This window comes from Heptranchias perlo, chromosome 3 (genome assembly GCF_035084215.1).
Source record: "Heptranchias perlo isolate sHepPer1 chromosome 3, sHepPer1.hap1, whole genome shotgun sequence".
Classification (NCBI taxonomy): domain Eukaryota; kingdom Metazoa; phylum Chordata; class Chondrichthyes; order Hexanchiformes; family Hexanchidae; genus Heptranchias; species Heptranchias perlo.
In genome coordinates this window covers 86161448-86178563 of record NC_090327.1, presented here as the reverse complement: position 1 = coordinate 86178563, position 17116 = coordinate 86161448, and the positions used below count along the sequence as shown (strand labels likewise).

Sequence of the window (17116 nt, the reverse complement as noted above, 5' to 3'; positions counted from 1 at the left end):
AAATCATACCTAGGAGAAAGGAATATAGTGGTGGTTGTTGGAGGCCAATCATCTCAGCCCCAGGACATTGCTGCAGGGGTTCCTCAGGGCAGTGTCCTAGGCCCAACCATCTCCAGCTGCTTCATCAATGACCTTCCCTCCATCATAAGGTCAGAAATGGGGATGTTGGCTGATGATTGCACAGTGTTCAGTTCCATTCGCAACCCCTCACATAATGAAGCAGTCTGTGCCCGCATGCAGCAAGACCTTCACAACATCCAGGCTTGGGCTGATAAGTGGCAAGTAACATTCAAGCCACACAAGTGCCATGACATGGTACACACTATAGGCAATGACCATCTCCAACAAGAGAGAGTCTAACCACCTCCCCATGACATTCAACGGCATTACCATCGCTGAATCCCCCACCATCAACATCCTGGGGGTCACCATTGACCAGAAACTTAACTGGACCAGCCACATAAATACTGTGGCTACAAAAACAGGTCAGAGGCTGGGTATTCTACAGCGAGTGACTCATCTCCTGACTCCCCAAAGCCTTTCCACCATCTACAAGGCACAAGTCAGGAGTGTGATGGAATACTCTCCACTTACCTGGATGAATGCAGCTCCAACAACACTCAAGAAGCTCGACACCATCCAGGACAAAACAGCCCGCTTGATTGGCACCCCATCCAACACGCTATATATTCACTCCCTTCACCACCGGCGCACCGTGGCTGCAGTGTGTACCATCTGCAGGATGCACTGCATCAACTCGCCAAGGTTTCTTCGACAGCACCTCCCAAACCCGCGACTTCTACCACCTAGAAGGACAAGGGCAGCAGGGACATGGGAACAACACCACCTGCACGTTCTCCTCCAAGTCACACACCATCCTGACTTGGAAATATATCGCCGTTCCTTCATCGTCGCTGGGTCAAAATCCTGGAACTCCCTACCTAACAGCACTGTGGGAGAACCTTCACCAAGGGACTGCAGCGGTTCAAGAAGGCAGCTCACCACCACCTTCTCAAGGGCAATTAGGGATGGGCAATAAATGCTGGCCTTGCCAGCGACGCCCACATCCCATGAACGAATTAAAGAAAACTATGAGGAAGTACTTCACTTCTGCTTGGCATAGTCTCCGGTGGTCTGAATCAGAGCAGGAACTGACATATTGGAATTGCAGAGTGATCCTGTAGCCTGTCTCCTTGATAAAAAGCTGTGTTTTATATGACATTTTCATATATTCTACTTTGTACTGCTTTCAGAAGTCATTTTATTTTATTTTGTAATATGCAGTCCTCCTGAATAGTAAAAGAAGCAAAGAATGAGGGGAGGTCTTTTTGTTTAAAGTGCTACCCCATCTCTCCCCTTAAAAATATTTTTAAAAATCAAAATGCTTCCTATCTATTGTATATTGACACTTTGCTGTATTTTCTCCTCATGGACACCAGTCAATTGCAGTTTGCACTCCTTTTCCAGGTTGCCGCAGTAATGCAGGTTACCTGATTGGCCCATGTGCCTCCTGGAGTGGTCTCATTGATTCTAACAGCAGCTGGTGCTTCATACAGGCCTAAGGCACTGATCTGGAGCCGCCTGAGTCATGAGAAAACACCAGCAGCTCAGGAATTATCAAAAAAAAACACTTACTTTTGCTGAAAGATGATTTTATAACAGCACTGATCTAGCATCATAATCTTTTAAAATCCATCTCTTCCTTTGCAAATGCATGTGCTAGTGATGTCAGTACATCAGCACAACATTGTCATAGCATTATCCAAACCCCATGTATATTTTCCCAGACTTCTTTTAACTTTCATAATTTGTGGTCTGCAGGATTTTTTTGTGAGCTCTTCCACTGCGCTTTGTCATTGGAGCCTGAATTTCCATTACAGATGCTGTTATGGCTCCCAGTTTTTGCCATCGATCTTTGATTATGCTTGATTAAAAAGAAAAACTTTCAGTAGTCCCTGTACCTTCGGCATCTTTTGGAACTGATCTCATCCTGATTCACTGTTTACAGAAATATATAAAAAAGGAAATATTTAAATACGCAGCAAGTCAGTCAGCATCTGAAAGTGATAGAGCAGGTAGCTGGTGAAGGGGTTCTGATGGGTTCCACCCAAAATTCTAAGCATTCATTTTCTTTCAGATGTTACCTGCCCTGCTGTGCATTTTCAGCACTTTCTGTTTTTATTTCAGATTTCCAGCATTGAATATTTTTCTTTTTATCTCACTGTTTACGATATGGCTCCTTTAGTTATAGAAAGCACATGTAAAATTCACTGTCTTTAGTGTTTTTGTATTGGTACCAAAGTTGCAGTTGCAAAACAGATTAAAACCTTCACTGCTACGTTTTAAAATTCAAAGACAGTAGAACATGGTTATAATAATACACACATACATATTACAGATGATAGATATTTGGACAGTGGAATCTGAATTTGGATAGTGGAGTAGAGCTGAGCCTAAAGTTTTGTTAGGGTTGAGCTTGGATAAGCTTATTTTTGAGGTTTTTTTAGGTTTATATTTTCAGTAGAAAATGGAAACTTGGAGCTGAGTCAACTTTTCAGTTTGCCATTAAGCTGGAGGTAGGGAGTAATGATTTCATTGCTTTGGATTTGGCGTGGATTTCATTTCATTTGGCTTATATTTGATGTAAAGCCGTTCACTCATCTATAATACAAATACACCTGTGATGTATTTTATCTGCTTTATTTAATGCAGATGCTATTGACAAAACAATTGGTGTGAAATTGCACTATTAATGGTCCTGTCTTATGTATTGAGTAATAACTGGAGTAATATATCATAAAGCAATGTTTAATATTAATACGTCTTTTGGTAACATTTCGGTCTATATTTTGTTGCTGTTTTGCCGACATGAAATTGCACTAGCACCACAGTCAATGGCTTATAAATGTTATTGAGGCATGTAAACCATGCATTGTGTTCATTCTTTCTGTATTAAAACAGCACATGATGTTTTTTAGTAAATCACTGTGGATTAGGGTCAATCATGAGGCATCACTATGTAATTTTTCTTTAGAGGTTACCTGGGCCTCAGTCTGCCACCTAGGAGTGGCATAAAAATGGTACAATGCCATCATTTTATTAAAGTTTGAATCAAAATCAATAGAAAAACAATCATTTTTGGTTTTGCTCACTTCATGACTGAGGAAGAAGTGACTCCTTTTCCCTTCCTCTGAACGGTTGATTCAGCTGCCATTTTCTACGCAGTGTGCAGAATTTCTAGCAGACCAATACAAAAATAATTTGGAAGCCTGTTCACAGTATAAAATTAATATTTATTGCAGGGGCAACCTGCGTGTCATGTTGCAGACGAGAATCAACCTTTATTTTTCTTTACACCATGAGCATGAACACGCAACACAAAAATGAAATCAAGCTTGCTAAATTCTGAAAGATTCATTGAAGGTTCTCCTGTTAACTGAATGTACCAAATATTGGGTAGAAAGATTTTATCAATTTGATATACAGTATTGTAATTAAATTAGGTTACTGCAACCGAGGGTTGTGACTGAGCTTTGAAGTTTTGGTTGATTGAGCTCAAAGTGGATTTGTGTTTTGTTTGCAAGATATTTTTACATTTTCTTCCATTCCCATTCTTTAGGTCTCCACACATCAGTTCCTGCTGAAGAAGGCAGGCATATGATCTACCTTACACACATGTGTAAGTGGTTACCAGGAAATTCACAGAAACAACCCAGAATAACTTGCATTCAGACATTTTATAACCCTTATAAGAAAGAAAGAAACACTTGGCATTTATATACTGCCTTTCATAACCTCAGGACATCCCAAAGCGCTTTGCAGCCATTGAAGTACTTTTGAAGTGTAGTCACTGTTGTAATGTAGGAAACACTTGAACTTCACTTGGCGCCTCCCCCAATGATCAACCAATGCTGAATTTATATTAGAGAATGACTTCTTCAAGCAGATCTCGAATGCTGACTGCCATTTTCATAGCCGCAGAAATTGCCTTGTTTTATATTGTTAGGTTGTGCCTACAGTAACTGCATCCAAAACAGTTGCATTAAAGTCACAAGCTGTAACTAGTTGGCTATGGCTGGGCCCTTCCCCTATGGCTGTGGAAGGTCCATGCAAAATTAGCCATTGTGAAACCACTTTGCTGGCCTGTGGAAAGGTGGCTCAAATAGTTCTGCATCTCAGTTCCCTGGTTGCCTAAAATACAGCTGCCTTGAATAGCAAGTTGCTTAGCATTTATGCTGCTGTCAGTCAGTGGCAGCACTGCTATTGCAGGCATGAATTGAAAGCTCCTGTTTTGCTGATGCGCACTGCTTTTGGCAAAATATGCACTCCTTTTATATTCATAGTTTGTGGCCGATTTGGAGGTGGAGTTGCTGGCAAACTGAATATAGATATGCTGTAACCTTACTTTGTGGGGAATGCAGATGTGACCATGTGTTCTTCCATTCAGTAACAACAAAATAGAAAGGTACGTAATTGGTCTGTTAGAGCCCATTCCCATTGGCACCCATTGTTATTAATGAGATATGCTGCAAAGAAATTTCTTGCCCCCCATGATTTTCAACATATCTGCTATGTTGAAATGGTTAAAGATAGGGCTTTACAAAGGATGTAAATTACATTTCCATGATAACTACAGTACAGTAACTACAGGGGAAACTAGATAAGTACATGAGGAAGAAAGGAATGGAAGGATAGATTGATTGGGTGAGATGAAGTAAGCTGGGAGGAGACTCGTGTGGAGCATAAACACCGGCATAGACCTGTTGGGCTGAATGGCCTGTTTCTGTGCTGTAAAATTCTAAATGGTTGTGTGTATATTATTTTAAGAAAAAGTCAGAATGGCAACTTTTATTTTCTGCCTGTATACCTTGCCCAGTGATTGAAGAATGTCAGTGTAGACTTGCAATGTAGTTGCTGCACAGCTGGTCTGTTTGAGCTAGCTAAGCACTCAGCCTGGCTGTGATTGGAAATCATTACAACTGGTGGTGGTGTGTTTATATTGCTGCACCAGCTCTCTGCCTGCCAGTAGTGTGAGAGGGAAACACTTTTTGAGGTGGCACTTTTGCCACTGGTGACAATAGCACCATTTCATTCATATTACAGCCCTGGCGCCAAAGTTTAGCTGCAATGGAAATGCAACTTTAAAAGCTCAAATCCTAATCTCTTATGCTGCACCCTGTTCTGTTTAGTATATAATGAATAATTTCCATTCAAGCATAGGACTTTGCAATATATTTTCAATACATACTAACACTGGACTCTCTTTCATTTTTGTAGCTGCTGGCCTATTAATTATTTTCTGTTTAGCAGGGCTGTGTTTACACAAAATGTAAGCTTCAACTGCTCTAAACTTATTTTTTGATAAACTTATCTCTGTGAGTGAGAGAGATTGGAGTTTACAGGAATGTTAATTTATTGTCACATTTCATTTGATTAAAGTTGAATCATTAGATCGAAAAAATATGCATACAAGATTTCCAGCCTTGGCATGCTCTGAGTTTTTCAACAACCATGAAACCTTTGCTATGTTTCACAATTGTGATATATCTCAAAATTAAATGTTTTTGGCTTGTGATCAATTTTGAGTCACACTAGACGTCAGAATATACAACAGTCTGGCTCAACTGATTTTTCTGGTTATTTTGCTGTATAAATCAGCTTCTTTTTACTATACAGTATCACTGTACATCCCAGACAAGTGTAAACTAAAAAAAATGCGGAATCTCTTGTTTAATTTATCACTTTTAATTTCAACCTGCAAACAATTTCTGCATATTTTCCCCACAGACTTTTATATAGTACTAGTTAATCCGAGAGTTGTAAATCATAAAAGTAGTTATCACAGTATATCTGTATTTTCATAAGCATGTTTTGCTTCATTCTAATTTTATTGTTCCTGCATCAATAATAATTCAGCAGTATGGTTAAAATATTTAAAATGTTCAGTCCTTTTTATTTAAAGAAATTGAACAGAAATAAAATAGCTTTATGAGTAGTTTGTAATGATTCCTTCCTTTATTTCTCCATGACCTTTAAGTAAGCAATTCAGAAGGAGGGAGGAAGATGTCTGAAGAAAAAGGCTGGCAAGCTGTACCAATCAAAATTGAAAGAATAGATGAAGAAGCTGAATCAAGCAATGCAGCTGATGTGCGGGACTTTGATATATATAGTGCCATGGAATGGAAAAATGGAGTGGGTACCTTGCCTGGCAGTGACCTAAAGGTATGCATCAGTAACTTTAATTTATGAGTTTTCAAGTTCCTCTGCTGCATACTAAGTACAGTAACAACAAACTGCCCCCTTCAAAAAACCCTCCAAATATGCAATCATCATTACACAAACTCAAACAGTTTAATTTGCTACATAGACAATCAGTTTTAAAAAAACATTTATTTTACATTTTTGAATTTGTTGGCAAGTTTATTCAGCTAAAATATATTATGCTGTATTAAGTAAGGAAAGAGCCTCATTCAAATATTACTGAAACTGTAGAGGAGGGTGGGATGTAAACTGTCACCCATGCACTGACCCTGCAGCTGGGTGCATTGAACAATTCCTGGCAAATAGGCTTAGCTGGTAAAGAGTTACAATTGACTTCAGTTATTGTTTAAATGATTTGTAGTGAGGACTCAAAGAGCTAAATACTCCAGCACCTTTTTCTGTGTCTGTAGCTGAATGTGACTAGTAGCTGCAAAATTTCATCAATACGGATTAAACTTAAAGCTTTACCCATTTGCAAGAAAATTATTTGCGATTGACTTTGAACTTGGCGGTTTACAGGAACAGTGAATTGTTATACCATTGAACTGCATTAGTTGCTGTGTGCTGGGCAGAGCTTTACCATGTAAACTAATTGTAGGTAGTACATTCATGATCCACATACTGTAGCTTGAGAAGCCATATATGCGTGGAATTGGCCTTTCTGTTACTCTTGTGTATAGTACAACTACAGATTTGCCGTTAAAATCTTGTAACTGAACTATAGAAACTGGTCAAATTAAAAAGCATAGTTATTAATTTGAGTAGTTTAGAATAAAACTTCCACTGCTCGATATCAATGTTGGTTTGGGCTACAGAGCAAGAGATTCACATTCACGAGGCTGACATAAACTGCCTGATGCAAGTACTCATCTGTTTTTGCTAGGAGCGAAAATCAGAATACTTGCCAGACAGGTTGTTTAGTACCTCCCTAAGCACGAACAGAATTGGGCTAACTCGAATTATAAACCCTGGGGGCACGATGACTCCTATTCAAAATAGACTTCATGGGGTAAATGTTTACTGTCACTGCCTGAGTGGTAATCTGGCAGAGCAGATCACTTGCCCATTGTAGAGCCTACCCGATTTTGAAATCAGTGGGATGGAAATCAGGTGAAATCTACAATGGGCAGGTGATCCGCTCCAGCACATTACCACCTAGGCGGTGAAGGTAAAAATGACCCCTTGGATCTATATATAAATAGGGCTTGCAGCACTATGGGTTCTGGTATAACTTTAAAAAAAATTACTAACCAAAGTTAAAAATGACCCCCATTGTAATTTTTTCTTTCCTTTTCTGTTGCTCCCCCATTCCCCCCAACATTTTAATTTTGATTTCCTCCCTGGAGATAGTGTTCACTGGCTGAAAATGCAGGTGTGTGACTTACTCCAAGGTTTCTGCCAATTCATTTCATGCTGGCCACTATTAGTTGAAAGAGTGTAGCCCAGGGCAGCTCGCCCTTAGATTTCCCCCTCCCTCCCTCCCTCCCTGTCTGCCTGGTTGCTGCTTGTGCCTTCTTCCCATATCATGGCTAAGATTGGGAATTTGGCATCTGCAGTATTTCAACTATTAATTATAATTTTACATTGGCTCCCTGCTACAATGCAGCGGGAAATTCTTCAGGAGCTGCCCCACCAACTATGGGTGGGCATATTACAATTGTACGCTAATAAAAGATTTGCATTATCCAATGTATTTTGTGTCATTTGCACCTTAGCATTGGTAGGCACTAGGAATGTGCGCCCTGACACCCAGGGTTGCTATGCCAGTGCGGAGAGAGTTTTAAAAATTCTGTTAATTGCAGGGCAGTCAATTGCATGGGCTAAGGCATTATTTAAAAAAAAAAGTTGATGTTTTTTTATTTATTGAAGGTTTAGGGTGGCAGCCATTTTCCACCTGCTCCTGGCGAGGGCTGGGGAGCCTGCCTAAAAAAATGCAAAATAGTCTGACTCTGGAAAATCAGTTGGGGTCAGGGGAAGGTCATTGGGGTATGAAAAAGCAAAGCACAGGTGCACTGAATCTCATACAACAAACAGAATTAATTTCAAACATCCCATTGATATCTTGACACTGCGCTTCCCATTTCTGGATGGATCAGCCTTAATGTATAACCACTACCCCAACCAGGATTCCCACAATATTTGTTGCATGATGCATACTCCATAACCTTGAGACTTCAGCATACAACTCAGTGACCAGGATAGTAAAGCCAAGGCAGAGTAAAAGTGAAAATTTTAACGAGGAATTAGCAATAGTATGAGTCATCCAACATAGAAGGCTAGTGAGCCAGCTACTAATACTAGATGTCATAACTACACCGTAGATATTTCTTCCTGATTAGTGGGTAGTGCTGTACTTCAAGAATCTGTGCTGAGACCTCCTATGTTTTCATTTATAGAAGCACATTTGATATAGGGATAAACAGAATGATAAAGTTTGGTGATAATTCAAAATTAGAGGGTATGACAAACTGTGAGGAAGAATGCAGGAGTTAGTAGTAGAACACAGACAGGTCAGCCGAGTGGGCAGATATAGTTCAACGCAGAAAAGTGAACAGTGAAAGTAAGTATACCCTGAATTTAAGATTCTTAACAGTGGGTACACACATCTATCGATCTTTAAAGGTGGGAGTGTAGGTAGAAAAGGCAAATGAGATCCTAGGTATCATAAATAGGGGTATTGAATATAAAAGCAGTGAAGTAATGTTAACTTTATAGAGGACATTGGTTTGGCCACATTTGGAATATTGTGTTCTGGGCACTACATTATAGGAAGGATATTAGAGCTATGGAAAGGGTAGAGTGAAGGTTCATCAGAATGATAATAAGAATGAAAAGTTATTGTTATGGAGAAAGGCTGGAACAATTAGGCTTGTTTTCAGTCAAATAGAGAAGCTTAGAATGGTATCGGATAGAGGTTTACATGGTTTTGAGAAAATGAATCATGAAAAAATCAGTAACTAGAACATTGAGCATTATCACCAGAAAATTGAAGGGAAAAGTTCGAATTTATTTTACACTAAGGGTAATTAGAATATGGAATGCTTTACCACAAATGGCTATTGAGACAGAGACTATAACATCATTTAAAAGGGAAATGAATAAGTATTTGAAAAGAATATGAAAGGAAACAGGGAAAGGGCAGGGAAATGGGATTACAGCAGATGGCTCCAGTTGAAGAGTCACAACAGTATGATGGGCCAAATGAGTTTCAATGCTGTAATTTCTGTGAGGTGTTATCTTGGCTCAGTTGGTAGCAGTCTCACTTCTTAGAAAGTGATGCATTCAATCGCCACACTAGAATTTGAACTCATAATCTAAGCTGCACTGCAATGCAATACTGAGGGAATGCTCCATCATCACAGGTGCTGTCCTTTGAATGAGGCTTAGTCTGCTTGTTTAGGCAGACATTAAAGATCCTATGACACTTTTCAAAGCAGAGAAAGGAGTTATTTCGGTATCATGGCCAGCATTCTTCCCACACCCAGCACCACCAGAAAAAAGCAGATTAACTGGTTATTTATTTCAGTGCTGTCTGTAGGATCTTCCTTTATGCAAATTGGCTGCCTCAACAGTTCAGAGTAATTTGTATAAAGCACTTTGAGACATTGCACAGAAATGTGATAAGGCACTTGATAAATACAAATCTTTCTTTCTTTATGGGGCAAGCACTGCTGCCACATAACAGTGCCCAAACCGCTTTGTCTTACATTTTCATGCTCAGGTCTTCAAATACAATCTATTGCCATCTTATTCTGGATTCCTGCTATATTGTGACCAATGACCAGCTCATACTCAGCACAGTCTTCATACAAAGTGCACTCCATTTTCTGCCTCTTGGTGCTTGTGCTTTGTTTCAGATATGTGACATCTAACCTCCCACTTCTAAATGATTTCATTGTCGAAAGCGGCTGCAGAGTTTCACTGACAGTCTGCTAGGATTCTGGTCGCCCTAGAGACCACCTTTTACTGTACACTGTGAGGAGATTACATGTGAGTCAGTCGTGTTTGAGGCTGTGGTGGCCGACTGCTGCTGCTTACTTTCACTTGCCTTCTTTCATGCCTGATGCACTCAATGCTCTGTGTTCGGAAGGGGGTGGGGGAGCGGGGAAAGGTCGGAGAAAAGGGAGCGGGGCAGCAGTCCCATAAGCTATGTACTTCCTTTCTCTGACTTCTTGCAGTTTCTAACCTGTAAATCTGGCTTTCTTGACTATTATAAGGCCCAATTCTGCATTAATTCTGCTGAATAAACATCTCTCTTTGACTTCCCAAAGCTATTTTAGATGCTTACCTGCTTCCTAATTGACATAGGTAGGGCTGCTGGCAGCTCTAGATTAATCCAGAGGTGATTTGAGAAAAAGCCACAGTGCCACTTTCAAGTATACTTCTTTCCAAACCTGCAGTTCCTGGTGGACAATAGAATGACATTAAACTCCAATTTTACTATTTGTTACCGTAGCTTGGTGGTTATGGTACAGGATTAGCAACTCAGGTCATGAATTCAAATCCCACTATGGCAAGTTGTGAACTTGAATTCAATAAATCTGGTAATTTATGGGCTAGCATCAAGCAAACTAATCATCAAAAACTGCTAATTTATGTAAAACCCAAATGGTTTACTAATGGCCTTCAGGGAAGGCAACCTGCTATGCTTACCCAGTCTGGCCTATACGTGACTCCAGCCCCACAATGCGTGGTTGACTATAAATGCCCTCTGAAGTAGCTTAGTAAACCACTCAGTTATAAAACAGTTGCTTCAGAACAGAACACTGCATCGATTAAATGAAAAGGGCCAACACTACCTTCTTAGGGCAACTAGATATGGACAGTAATTATGGCCTACCAGAGTCATCCACATCCTGCAAACAAATAATAAAACTCCCTCCCCCCCCCCCCCCCCCCACCTCCCCAACCAGGATGTGCTGGGATTCTGTCAAAGAAGAAAATGCTGACCATACGCTGTAATAGATACTTAACTTTATAACGTAAAATTACGTGGGTGGAGGAAATTTCTGCATTATTGCCACGTGATATATCAGTCATGTCATGATAACATACAGTTCTGTCACCAAATATTGTACCTTCATTGATTTCATTCAGCTCAGCATGCTCACTGAGGAACTAAAGAACTGATTTTCCTGATGTGCTCTGCCTGACCTGACCCTAACCTGCCTGTATTCGTGGGTTCAGATCATTAGCCTAGACCCACTGTACCTCAGGTGCAGGCCTGCCCCTCCGCAGATCCTCGAACCTGGACTAGGGAGTGAAAATGCATCCACAAGAGGTCTGGAGCAATAGTAATGGTTGACAATATTGTGGCCTTCTGACTACTGTTCTGTGCCAATTCCTGTTCTGCTGTCCCTCAAAGAAAAAGGAACTTACCTTCCTTTGTCTACTGATGTTTGCTGCCTGCCCCTCTCTGATCCTCTGATCAAGGAGGTGCTAGAGGCTGGGTTTAAGGCCCATTTGTTCTAGATGCCCCTCAAAATGAGGACTCTTTTGATATTGGGGGAGGAAAAGGAGGTGGAGGGCTGGCTATGTCCCTCCTGCCTCATTAATGTTCCCCCTCTTTGGGCAATGTGAAAAGAATGGATACCTGATGTCATGGATTTCTGCTTTCTTTTTCTCTTCTTTGCACTTGGAAATTAAGCGTTCTCCAGGCACTTTAGGCAGAAAATTGGTTCTATTATATCCACATTTAAATATAAAGGCCTTGAAAATCAGCAGGCAAGTGCATACCAGCATAAGTGCCAGAATGCGCCTGCTGTGGGACTCTGCGGCTGACCCTATCGAAGTTCGTCCAACTGGGGTACTGCTTTAAAAACTTTCCAAGAAATATTACTGAGAGTTTCGTGGATAGCACATTTCAGGAAGTGGTCACCCCGCAGCTACGGAAGGTTCAGGAGGAGAGGGTGTGGGTGACCACCAGGCACACTAGAAGGAACAGGCAGGCAGTGCAGGAATCCCCAGGGAGTGTGGCACCCACAATTTCAACACAATTCAGTGTTGAGTACCAGTGAGGGTGATGACACCTCAGGGGAGTGCAGTCAGAAGCAAATCCACAGCACCATGGGAGACAGTGGGGCACAAGAAAGTGTAGCAATGCAGCTGTTATAGGGGATTCGATAGTCAGAGGGATAAACAGGTGTTTCTACAAATGCCCTACAAATGCCATCGTGAGTTTTGTAAGGTGTGCTGCCTCCCTGGTGCCAGGATAAAGGATATCACTGAGAGGGGAACAGCCAGAAGTCCTGGCCCATGTGTGAACCAATGACATAGGAAGGAAATGTGTTGAGGTCCTGAAGTCAGTTTCAGGAGCTAAGGAGGAAGTTAAAAAGCAGGACCTCAAAGGTAATAATCTCTGGATTGGTCCCAGTGCCACATGCTAATGAGTATAGGAATAGTAGGATAAGACAGGTTAATGCGTGGCTGGAGCAATGGTGCAGGAGGGTGGGCTTCAGATTCCTGGGGCACTGGGACCAGTTCTGGGACAGGAGGGACAGGCTGCACCTCAACAGAGCTGGGACCAATGTCCTCGTGGGGAGGTTAACTATTGCTGTGGGGGAGGATTTAATCTAATTTGGCAGGGGGATGGGCACCAGGATGAAACATTAGAAAGGAGAAACAAGGTGCACAGAGGACTGGGAGAGACAAATAGTACTAGAGTAAAGAATAGTTCAGAAATAGGAGGGATCAAACAGGAGGCAAATGCGAGGCAGTCTAAGATGAGTTTGGAGTGCGTGTGCGTAAATGCATGTAGCGTGGTAAATAAAGTTAGTGAGCTGCAGGCACAAGTCGCCACATGGGACTATGATATAGTGGCAATAATAGAGACCTGGCTCAAAGAAGGGTACCTAATATTCCTGGCTGGCAAGGTATTCAGGAAAGAAAGGGAAGGAAAGAAACTATTATAGCACTGGAAAGGGATAATGTAGTTGAGGGGTCAAAGACAGAATCTTTGTTTAGTTAGAATTAAGGAACAATAGAGGAGCTATTACGCTACTGGGTGTATACTATAGGCCACCAAATAGTGGGAATGAGATAGAGGAGCAAATTTGCAGGCAAATTATAGAAAAATGCAAGAACTATAGAGTAGTGATCATGGGGGACTGCAATTATCCCAGTACAGACTGGGATAGTAACAGTGTAAAGGGCAAAGAGGGGGAGGAATTCCTGAAATGTATACAAGAGAACTTTCTTGATCAGTGTGTTTCCAGCCCAACGAGGAAGGAAGCAGTGCTGGATCTAGTTCTGGAGAATGAAGTGGGGCAAGTGGAGTATGTTTCAGTGGGGGAACGTTTGGAAAACAGTAATCATAATATCATTAGTTTTAGTTATGGAAAAGGACAAGGAACAATCACATGTGAAAATATTGAACTGGAGGAGGGCTAATTTCAGTGAGTTAAAAAGGAATCTTGCCCAGGTGGATTAGAATCAAAAATTGGCAGGTAAAACAGTAATTGAACAATGGGAGACTTTCAAAGAGGAGATGGCTTGTGTACAGAGTAGACACATTCCCGTGAGGGGAAAAGAAGGGCATCCAAAGCTAGAGCTCCCTGGATGACTAAAGATATAGAGATTAAAATGAAACAGAAAAAGGAGGCTTACGACAAATGTAAGGTTCATAATACAGTAGCGAACCAAGCTAAATACAGAAAGTACAGAGGAGATCTAAAAAGGGAACAAAAGGGACAAAGAGCGAGTATGAGACTAGATTAGCAGCTAACATAAAAGGGAACCCAAAAGTCTTTTCTAAACATAACAATAGTAAAAGGGTAGTCAAAGGAAGTGTGAAGCCGATTAAGAATAAAAAAGGTGATCTTGTGGAGGCAGACAGTATGGCTGAGGTACTAAATGAATACTTTGCATCGGTCTTCACTAGAGAAGAGGATGCTACAAATGTAGTAGTAAAAGAAGAGAGAGTAGCGATATTGGATAGGATAAAAATAGATAAAGAGGAGGTACTTAAAAGGTTGGCAGTACTCAAAGTAGAAAAATCACCCTGTCCAGATGGGATGCATCTTCGGTTACTGAGGGAAGTAAGGGAGAAATTGTGGAGGCTCTGGCCACAATCTTCCAATCCTCCTTAGATATGGGGACGGTGCCGGAGGACTGGAGGATTGCAAATGTTACACCCCTGTTCAAAAAAGGGGAGAGGGATAAATCAGGCAACTACAGGCCAGTCAGCCTAACGTCGGTGTTGGAGAAACTTTTAGAGACAATAATCTAGGACAAAATTAATTAGCACTTGGAAAAGTATGGGCTAATAAATGAAAGTCAGCATGGATTTGTTAAAGAAAAATCGTTTTTGACTAACTTGACTGAGTTCTTTGATGAAGTAACGGAGAGGATTGATGAGGGTAGTGTGGTTGACATTGTGAATATGGACTTTCAAAAGGCATTTGATAAAGTACCACATAATAGATTTGTTATCAAAATTAAAACCCATGGGATTAAAGGGACAGTGGCAGCGTGGATACAAATTTGCCGATGGGTCAGAAAGCAGAGAATAGTGGTGAACAGTTGTTTTTCAGACTGGAAGGAAGTATACAGTGGTGTTCCCCAGGGGTCGGTATTCGGACCATTGGTCTTTTTGATATATATTACTGACCTGGACTTGAGTATAGAGGGTATAATTTCAAAGTTTGCAGATGACACGAAACTCAGGAATGTAGTAAAATATACTTCAGGAGGACATAGACAGACTGGTGAAATGGGCAGACACATGGCAGATGAAATTTAAGGCAGAGAAGTGTGAAGTGATACATTTTGGTAGAAATAATGAGGAGAGGCAATATAAACTAAATGGTACAATTTTAAAGTGGGTACAGGAACAGAGACCTAGAGGTGTAGGTACACAACTTTTTGAAGGTGGCAGGACAAGTTGAGAAGGCTGTTAAAAAAGCATATGGGACCCTTGGCTTTATTAATGGAGGCATAGAGTACAAAAGCAAGGAAGTTATGCTAAACCTTTATAAAACACTGGTTAGGCCTCATTTGGAGTATTGTGTTCAATTTTGGGTACCACACTTTAGGCCTTAGAGAGGGTGCAGAAATGATTTACTAGAATGGTACCAGGGATGAGGGGGTCTTCAGTTATTTGGAGAGACTGAACAAGCTGGGGTTGTTCTCCTTGGAGCAGAGAAGTTTAAGGGGAGATTTGATAGAGGTGTTCAAAACCATGAATGGTTTTGATGGAGTAAATATGGAGAAACTGTTTCCAGTGGCAGAAGAGTCGGTAAACTGAGGACACAGATTTAAGGTGATTGGCAAAAGAACCAGAGGCGACATGAGGAAACATTTTTTTACACAGTTGTTATGCTCTGGAATGCACTGCTTGAAAGGGTGGTAGAAGCAGATTCAGTAATAACTTTAAAAAGGGAATTGGATAAATACTTGAAGAGAAATTTTACAGGGCTATGGGGAAAGAGCAGGGGAATGAGAGTAATTGGATAGTTCTTTCAAGGCACAGGCATGATGGGCCAAATGGCCTCCTTCTGTGTTATAACATACTATGATACTATGAACTACCCCCCACCGCCCACCCCCCCCCCCCCCCAAATCTTTGGGGGCCCAGACCTGACCCCAGGTGAGCCCACTTCCACTTAAGGCAAGGCAAACCTGCGCTGATGTTATACACCACCTCTGGCTTTTGCCCCCTTACGCCAATGACCCTGTAAGGGTGGCCAGAGGCTCTACCCTCCCAAGGCCATCCCAGAAATGGCATACGGTTGGGACCTGGTTATCCGAGTTTGCGGCCGTTCCGGCTCGGTCCCGTCGGACATTCAGTGGGAGTCTGCCAGAATGGCAGCGGATTTTCGAGCCCAGGTTAACAAAATGCCGCATATATCCTTCTGTATCTATGTAATTTAAAAATGTTATAATCTCATGGTTCAAATGATAAATTGCTCACACCACCGTATCCTCTACCTGAGCCTCCTAATTGTGTTGCCTACTTGAACAGTCATCTCTGGGTAGGTCAGGCAGTACCAGTGGAGAGAATACATTTCTGGACCGGGTGACTTTTCTACTTTGAGTACTGCCAACCTTTTAAGTAGCTTCTGTGATTGAAAGTCTGTTTCCAGTTGGGTTCCGCAGGGCTCAGTACTAGGTCCCTTGCTTTTTGTGGTATATATCAATGATTTAGACTTAAATGTAGGGGGCATGATTAAGAAGTTTGCAGATGATACAAAAATTGGCCATGTGGTTGATAATGAGGAGAAAGCTGTAGACTGCAGGAAGATATTGATAGACTGGTCGGGTGGGCAGAAAAGTGGCAAATTGAATTCAATCCGGAGAAGTGTGAGGTAATGCATTTGGGGAGGGCAAACAAGGCATGGGAATACACAATAAATGGAAGGATAATATGAGGTGTAGAGGAAGAGAGGGACCTTGGAGTGCATGCCCACAGATCCCTGAAGTTAGCAGGACAGGTAGATAAGGTGGTTAAGAAGGCATACGGAATGCTTTCCTTTATTAGTCGAGGCATAGAATATAAGAGCAGGGGGGTTATGCTGGAACTGTATAAAACACTAGTTAGGCCACAGCTAGAGTATTGCACACAGTTCTGGTCATCACATTACAGGAAAGATGTGATTGCACTAGAGAGGATATAGAGGAGATTTAGGAGGATGTTGCCAGGACTGGAGAATTTTAGCTACGAGGAAAGATTGGATAGGCTGGGGTTGTTTTTTTTGGAACAGAGGAGGCTGAGGGGAGATTTAATTGAGGTGTATAAAATTATGAGGGGCCTAGATAGAGTGGATAGGGAGGATCTATTTCCCTTAGCAGAGGGGTCAATAACCAGGGGGCATAGATTTAAAGTAATTGGTAGAAGGATTAGAGGGGAGCTGAGGAA

At 41.4% G+C, this 17116-nt stretch overlaps 1 protein-coding gene across 4 annotated transcripts in view; it reads left to right on the top strand.

The window, feature by feature from the left end:
• LOC137317063 (lethal(3)malignant brain tumor-like protein 4) overlaps positions 1 to 17116 on the top strand; it is a 297932-nt gene that overhangs the window by 8930 nt on the left and 271886 nt on the right. For all 4 annotated transcript variants that reach the window (XM_067980723.1, XM_067980721.1, XM_067980722.1 and 1 more), the window contains exon 3: positions 6038 to 6222. In XM_067980723.1, the coding sequence (XP_067836824.1) occupies positions 6038 to 6222 (185 nt within the window). The remainder of the gene's footprint in view (positions 1 to 6037; positions 6223 to 17116) is intronic.